The 7,967-nt window shown below is 63.3% G+C and overlaps 2 protein-coding genes across 2 annotated transcripts in view; both read left to right on the top strand.

Annotated features, from left to right (window-relative positions):
• The window catches only part of CGN (cingulin), an 11,338-nt gene extending 9,976 nt beyond the window's left edge, over window positions 1-1,362 (top strand). The window contains exons 18-21 of the mRNA XM_027631514.1: window positions 86-204; window positions 289-397; window positions 481-644; window positions 730-1,362. Of these exons, the coding sequence (XP_027487315.1) occupies window positions 86-204; window positions 289-397; window positions 481-644; window positions 730-874 (537 nt within the window). The 3' untranslated portion in view covers window positions 875-1,362. The remainder of the gene's footprint in view (window positions 1-85; window positions 205-288; window positions 398-480; window positions 645-729) is intronic.
• A 2,231-nt stretch (window positions 1,363-3,593) lies between these two features.
• On the top strand, window positions 3,594-7,777 carry LOC113940376 (tuftelin-like; the record flags this gene model as incomplete). Its single annotated transcript, XM_027631513.1, has 3 exons — window positions 3,594-3,653; window positions 7,425-7,499; window positions 7,580-7,777. Coding segments are annotated over exons 1-3 (333 nt in total), but the record flags the coding sequence as incomplete, so codon positions are not given.
• Between the last annotated feature and the right edge of the window lie 190 nt (window positions 7,778-7,967).

Consider the following 7,967-nt stretch of genomic DNA (forward strand, 5'->3'; position numbering starts at 1 on the left):
GGTGACAGGGATAAAATTTTGGGGAGGGGATTTTGCAGAAGTGTGGGGGGTGACAGGGATATAATTTTGGGGGTGGATTTTGCAGAACAAGGAGCTGAAGAACCGCCTGGCCAGTTCCGAGGGGCAGCACCGGCCCAGCAGCAACGTGTCCCAGCTGGAAGCGCGGCTGGAGGAGCTGCAGGACCAGCTGCAGGCCGAGGAGAGGTACCACGAATATTCCCAGCTTTTAGGGGTGCCTTCCCTGCCTGGGTGGGGGGGCCAAATATTCCCTCTGCGGCTCTTCCCCAGGGAGAAGAACGTCCTGCTCTCCTCCAACCGCAAGCTGGAGAGGAAGGTGAAGGAACTCACCATCCAGATCGACGACGAGCGGCAGAACGTCAGCAACCAGAAGGACCAGGTTGGGTGGGGACGGGACCTTCGGGGGCGTCCGGGGGGGGCTCTGGGGGACCCTTCCCGGCCCTAATCCCACGGGATTCACAGCTGAGCTTGAGGGTGAAGGCCCTGAAGCGGCAGGTGGACGAGGCGGAGGAGGAGATCGAGCGCTTGGAGGGCGCGCGGAAGAAGGCGCAGCGGGAGCTGGAGGAGCAGCACGAGCTCAACGAGCAGCTGCAGAACCGCGTCAAGGCGCTGGAGAAGGAGGCCTGGTAGGGAATCCTGGGGGTCCAGGGGGGTCCTGGATCCACGGCAGGGGGTCCTGGATCCGTGACAAGGGTTTCCCGTGTCCCCCAGGCGCAAAGCCGCGCGCGCGGCCGCCGCCGACTCGTCGCTGCAGGACGAGCAGCTGAGCTCGGACGAGGAGTTCGACAGCGCCTACGGCCCGTCCTCCATCGCCTCCCTGCTCAACGAGCCCAACCTCCAGACCAGCTCCTGCTGACACACCCGAGTGGGGCCAGTTCCCCCTTTGGATGCTGCTGCTGCTGCTGCTCGAGGGAAAAAAACTCTTCCGAGGACATGAAGGAAGGAGGGGTGGGAACCTCCTGGGAACCCCCTGGGAACCCTCTGGGAACCTCCTGGGGACCTCTTGGGAACCTCTTGGGAACCTCCTGGGGACCTCCTGGGAAACTCCTGGGGACCTCCTGGGAACCCCCTGGGAACCCTCTGGGAACCCTTGGGGACCCCCCTGGACGATGTTCTCAGCTCTTTGTCTTCACACGGGTCTCAGGGTGTGTTTTGGGGCCGGGGGGACCTGCTGGGCCACGCCTGGTGTCCCCCAGGGGAGGGACCCACTCGCCTTCCCCCGGTGGCCTGGGGGGGTTCAGGGTCCCTTGGGGGTGTCTGGGGACCCCCCCGGGTTATTTTTCTATGCAGCCCCTCCTTGCCCCTCCAAGCACTGTCTTAAATAAACCCTCCCATTTTAGGGCCCGGGGCGGGGGGAACGTCGCGTGTTCCGCTGCCTCTGGCCTGGAGATAAACCTTTGTTATCGCTAATTAACGAGCGCGGGAGCCCTGCCAGTCGCTAATTAGCGGCTGATTGGCAGGTTCTTCCCGCAGTTCCCCTCGCGGCCTCGAGCGGGGCCGAGCTGGCACCGTCCCCAAACCCCGGGGTGGGGGGGGACACCCCACCCCACCCCACCCCACCAAACCTGCCTCAGCTTCCCTTCCCAAAATCCCGGTGCTATTCCACCCGGGATGGGGAAGGGCACGGTGCCACCGGTGCCACCCCTCCAGCGCTGCCCGTGTCACCGCGTGTGTCCCCCCCCCACCCAGGGCCGTGCCCGCAGCGGCCCCGTTGTGGTTCTGGCAGGACCGGCACGACCGGTCCTGCCCTCGGCTCCTCCGGGTCCTGCCCTCGGTCCTGCCCTCGGTCCTGCCCTCGGCTCGTGTGGCCGGGGTCACCTGTGGGCCACACCCTCTGCCTCGGGGTCCCCCCGTGCCTCAGTTTCCCCCCGTGGGGGCTGCAGAGCTCGGGGGGGACTCAGGGGGGTACCCGCAGTGCCAACTCCCACCGTGGCCCTGACTGTGAGGGAGCCACATCCTCCATCCCACAGGGAATCCATCCTCAATCCCGCTGCCCAAACCCCTCTGGGTCAGCCCACGGTGTCCCCAGTGGCTGCTTGACCCCCTCTGTGCCTCAGTTTCCCTCCCGGGCACTGCAGAGGTTTGGGGGGCTCCGGGGTGCCCACCAGGAGGAGGTGGCACAGTTTTAGCCCTCCCAGGGCTGGAATTTGCCAAATTCTGGACTTTACAAGCCCTGAAGGAGCCACATCCTCCATCCCACAGGGAATCCCGTTTCCCAAACCCCTCCAGGTCAGCCCATGGTGTCCCCCCCTGCCTCAGTGTCCCTGTGGGTGCCACAGAGCTCTGGAGGGCTCCGGGGTGCCCACAGGGAGGAGGTGGCACAGTTTTAGCCCTCCCAGGGCTGGAGTTTGCCAAGTTCTTGACTTTACCGGCCCTGAAGGAGCCACATCCTCCATCCCACAGGGAATCCCGCTTCCCAAACCCTGCCGGGCCCGGGGCCGGGGTGTCCCCGGCGTGTCCCGGCCCCGGGGCTCCGGAGCGTGGCCCCGGTGACCGCACGGGGCTGGAACGTGGCCCCGGCCCGGGCTGAGCCCGGGGCGAGCTGAGCTCATCCCGCGGGAATGCGGCAATTAGGGACGGAGGTGACACTCCCGGGCCACCCGCGGCAATTAGGGACGGAGGTGACACTCCCTGGTCACCCCCGCGCGGCGGAGGACACGGGCAGGGATGTGGCCACCGACCCCGCGGGTGGGCACGCTGGGTCGGACCCTCGGTGCCAAACGGCCCCTGGGTGCAGGGGGCCGGTCCCTGGCACGGTTTGGGGCACCCTGGCACGGCTCGGCGCGGTTTGGCACGGCGTTGGCATCACCACGGCCCCCACGGCTCGGTTTGGTGAGGCTGGACGGGGGGAGGTGTGTGTGGAGGGGCTTGGGGTGGGTTGGCACAGCTTTGGCATGGCTGGGTGTGCCTCTGAGCATGGCTTGGCACAGCTTGGCACGGCTTTGGCACGGCTGGGCATAGCTTTGACGTGGCTCAGCGTGGCTTTGGTATGTCTGGGTTGGGCTTGGCACGGCTCTGGCACAGCCGGGCACGGCTTTGACCCGGCTCAGCACAGCTTTGGCACGGCTCTGGAATGGCTGGCACAGCACTGGCACGGCTTTGCCACGGCTCAGCACAGCTTTGGAACGGCAGGACAGGGCTTTGGCACAGCTTTGACGCGGCTCGAGAAGAATTTGGCACGTCTGGGCCTGGCTAAACGTGGCTCTGGCACGGCTGGGTTTGGCTGATCAGGACGTGGCAGAGCTCGGCACAGCTTTGGCACAGCCGGGCACAGCTTTGGCGTTGCCAGACTTTGCCTTGGCACAGTTTCGGCGCGGTTTCAGCCCGGTTTTTGGCACCGTTTCCTCTCGGCTTTGGCGCACCCGGACCCGCCTTTGTCACCTGGGGATGCGACGGGCGTGGCCACCTCGGGGTGGGCGTGACCCAACCCTGGGGCGTGGCCACCTCCCAGGCGGGTACCTGTGCTGGGCGTGGCCCTGGGCGTGTCCCCGCGGGTGGGCGTGTCCCCCGCGGGCGGGCGTGTCCCCTCTAGGCGGGCGGGCGGTGGGTCGCGCCCGGGCAGTCTCGGCGGGGCCATGAACGGGCTGAAGGGCTGGTGCGCGGTGCTGGACGTGCGGCCCCACGGCGAGAGCCCGGTGAGGACCCCCCCCCCTTTCCCGGAACCCCCTCCCCGTGACCCCCCGTGTGCCGCGACCCCTCCCGGGACCCCGCGGTGGGGAGGGGGACGCGCCCCCCCCGGCCCCGGGGAGCGCTGCCCGACCCTCTCCCCTCTCGCCCCGCGGAGCTTCGGGGGGTCCCCGGGGGGCTCTGGGGGGTCCCCGAGGGGCTCTGCGGCCTCGCCTTCCCCCGGGGGGGTGTCGGGGTCGCGCCCACCATCCACAGAGCGACCCCCGAGGGACCCCCCGGCGTTGGCGCTGGGCTCCCACCGTCCCCCGCAGATCCCGGGAAATCGCTTCCCGAGGGATCCCGGGAATGCCGGCCGGCACATGGTGCCGCGGAGCCATCCGGGCCGCCCCCAAAAAACGTGGCTTTTGGGGGGGGTAACGCGCCCCTCGAGCGGCTCCCGGGAAGGAAGGAGGGGTTGGGGGGCGATGGGAACAACGAGCAGCGGCTTCTCCCCCCTGGAATTTGAGCGAATCGTCCCGATTTTTTTTTTTTTTCTCTTCCTCGTCTCCTCGGGTTTTCCCCGGCGCCGTCCGCGGCCGGGACGGGCCCTGGGTGGGGCTGGCGGCGCCCCAAAAACCGGCCCCGCGCCGTCCTGGCGCCCCGGATTCCCGGGAATGGGGCGAAGCCGGCGGCGCTGCCCGGGAGAGCCCAGCTCATCTCGGCTTTTGGGGGGCCCGGAGGGGTCCCCCCTCCAAAAAAAGGAGAGTCGGGCCGCCTTTCTTTCCCCCGTGCCGGCTGCGGGTGACTCAGCTCTGAGTCTCCTCAAGGAGTCTCCTCATTCCCGGCAGCTTTTCCAGCCTTATAAGGAGCGATCGCGGCGTTGGGCTCGTCGGTTAATGGGGTTGGGGCAGATAAGCGGCTCCAGCGCCGGCCATCCCCAAAATTCCGGCTGCTGATCCTCCCAGATACCCCCCCCCCCCCCCCCGCTCAGGTCAGGCCTGTTCCCGGGCGGGACAGACAGACGGACGGACCTTCCCGAGGGTTGCAAAACATCGGGATCGGCGGCCGCGGGGCCCTCGGATGTGGTTGGGATTCGTGTGGTTCCCCCTTCCCAGGAGCCTCCTCCCTCCAGAAGGGGTTGGACGGTGCAAAATAGGGCGAAATGTTTTAAAACTGGCTTCGGAATTCCTGAAATCCCCCTCCTGGTTGTCCTCGTTTCCGCGGGGATTCGGCTCTCGGGGATTTTGGGAATGTCTCCTCAAATGAGCTTCCTGCCCCAAAACCTCCAACTGCTGGAGCTTCCCTGCAGCCCAGACCCGGCCAAACTCTTCCCATCCCGGTTAATTCCCAAGGAAAAGCTGTAAACACACACGGCCAGGCTGGAATAACTCCCGGGATGCACAGCTGGGGGGGGTTAAGGAAGGATTTTCTGTCCAAGGTGGTTTTTTTTCCGAGCTGGAGCCCAGCGTGGGGCTCTCCATTGTCTTGGAAAAACCTCCTGCTTCCCTGGAAAATCATGGAGGAGGCCCCAAATCCACCTCCCCTCAGCTCCAGGGCTGGAAGCGGGAGGGGGGTGTTGGATTTAAGGCCAGGCAGGAGGGACAGGAGCAGGGCAGGATCTGTGGATCTGGGATTTGGGATTTGGGACCCCGGAGCTCCGGCTTGGCCCCGGAGGAGCCACTTCCCTTAAAACCACCCCGGTGAGGAGCCACTGAAACTTTGGGAAAGCCCCAAAAATCCCCAAATGAAGTGTTTCTCCTCCTCTCCTCCATCCTTCCTCACCGGAGCCGAGGCGGGAAGGGGTTGGCTCCATCCTGGCCTCCTGCACCTGCCTCAGCTTCCCTAAAAAAACATTCCCTGGGAAAAAAAAAAAGCCGGATTTCTTCCCTGGTGATCCAGAGGGTGTCCCTCAAAATAGGGAAACTCGTGTCCTGATGGAGCTGGGATTTGCATGGGCTGGTTTCCTGCTCGGTTGAGCCGGGATTTGGAAGTGCCGGGGCTGGTTTAGGGCTGGTTTAGCACTGGTTTAGCACTGGTTTAGCGCTGGTTTAGCGCTGGTTTAGCGCTGGTTTAGCGCTGGTTTAGCGCTGGTTTAGTGCTGGTTTAGTGCTGGGCTCCGTGGTGGGTTTATCCAGGAGCAGGTTGGGTGGTGATGGTGGTTTTTTTGGGATGGGAAGTGTCCATGTGTGGAAGTTTTGGCTGCAGGGATGGAAATCACTTGGCTCTTGTTCCTTATCCAAGTGAATGTTCCCTGGGAGAGAGGATTCCTTGGCAGTTGGATGGGATTGGGAATGAACAGGAATGCCAGGATCAGGAATGATGGGATTGGGAATGAACCGTGGGATCCCAGTGCTTGTAAACAAAGCTGGGAGTGAGGATGTTTGGGGGAGGCCTTTCCCTGAATCCCGTTGGATTCCGGCAGCAGGGAGATGCCGAGCGGTGCCGCCCTGAGCCCTTTGCCTTCCCTAAAACCCCCCCCAAATCCCAAAATCCACCCCCCAAAACCCCCCCAAACCCACAGAGCTGTGCCGAATCCAGCTGCTCCTGAGGCTCCTTGACCGAATTTTCCAAACTTTGCCTGGGAAACATTCCCTGGAGGAAAAATCTCCCCCGGGAGCATCCGGTTAAACAATCGACGTCGGCGAGCGGGAGCGGATCCCGAGCGAAGATTTTCTGGGATCAAACAGAGGGATTGGAGGGGTCTGGCCCCGGGTGGGCGTGAGATCCACGGGAGCGGATTCCCGAGGATTTGTGGGAGATCACACAGGGAGTATTTGGGAAACAAACTCGGCTTGTTGGGACTTGGAGAGAGCCTTTGGAAGCGGGAGGCGGGAACACCCCACCAGGGCCTCGGGAGGAGGGTGACGTGGCCCAGGGCGTGGCCCGGGAGGGATCCCAGGGGAGGGATCCATCCCAGGGGAGGGATCCATCCGTGGAGCTGCCTCTGGAGAGCCCGCGGGACACGGAGCAGCTCCGGGATTCGGGATCCTTCCCGAGGATCCATCCGGGAGAAGGATGTTGAGGTTTTTGGGTGACCCCCCCCCCGTAGTGTTTTTGGGTGCCAGAAGTGTCTCTGGGGGCCCCAAAACTCCCCTGGGTGTGGAGCATCTCCTGGGATCGTGGGATCATGGAATGGGATGGGTTGGAAGGGCCTTAAAGCCCTCCCAGTCCCACCCCCCCTGCCAGGGACACCTTCCATGGGAGGAGGTCGCTCCGAGCCCTGTCCTGATCCTGGCCTTGGATCAGCTCAGTGGATCCTCCAGTCCCGAGGGGTTGGATCCTTGTCCTGGATCACTCCTTTAATCCCAGCAGGATCCACTCCTTAAATCCCAGCAATATTCACTCTGATCCCAACAGGATTTGCTTGTCTAATTCCAACAGGATCCACTCCTTTACTCCCAGCAGGATTCACTCTGATCCCAGCAGGATTTGCTTGTCTAATTCTATCAGAATCCACTCCTTTACTCCCAGCAATATTCACTCTGATCCCAGCAGGATTTACTTGTTCAATCCCAGCAGGATTTGCTTGTTTAATCCCAGCAGGACCCACCCCTTTAATCCCATCAATATCCACTCCTTTAATCCCAGCAGGACCCACTCCCTTAATCCCAGGTGAGCTCCTCGTCCCTGCGTCCGCGACGACACCAACCCGGGCCAAGACTTCCAGGGAGCCCCAAAAATTCAATTTACGCTTTAAACTTAAGCTTTAAATTTAAAACTGGGAAAATGACCTGCGGGGAGGCCGAAGTTAGGCCTGGAACCGCGCCTAAGGTGGGACTAAACCCTGATTTGTGTTGCAGGAGAGCGTGAAGGTGCTGCGGCTGACGCTGCCCCATGAGCTGCCGGGCGAGCGGCGCGAGCAGGCCAAGCAGAAGGTGGGTGAAATTCCGGCTCCAGGGAGGAACTCCCGCGATTTTGGGGTGCTTGACTGATTGGGAAATTCCCCCCCCTGCAGCCAGTGGGAAAAGCCTTCGCCATGGTGGCCAACAGGTCCAGCAACGGGCACTCGCTGGCCTCGGAATGCGTCAAGTCCAACGAGGGCGACGAGGAGATCATCAAGGTGCCGGCCCTGGATCCCGAGGGGATGGGGCTGGGGAGGGGGCTGGGGCTGGAAAATGGGGGGGTTGTCCGGGAAAAAGGGTCCCAGGGTCGGGTGGGAAGGAGAGGGGTTGTGGTGGAAGAGGCAGCTTGGAGGGTTTCCCTTCTCGGAGTGTGGGTTTGGGAGGGTGGAGAGTGGATTTGGGGGGATGGAGTGTGGATTTGGGGGGGGGAGTGGGGATTTTGGGGTTTAGTTTGAATTTTAGTTTTAATTTTAATTCAATTCCCCAAATCCACTCTCCATC

This window comes from Corapipo altera, unplaced genomic scaffold, assembly GCF_003945725.1.
Source record: "Corapipo altera isolate COAL_440 unplaced genomic scaffold, ASM394572v1 221, whole genome shotgun sequence".
In the NCBI taxonomy this organism is placed as follows: domain Eukaryota; kingdom Metazoa; phylum Chordata; class Aves; order Passeriformes; family Pipridae; genus Corapipo; species Corapipo altera.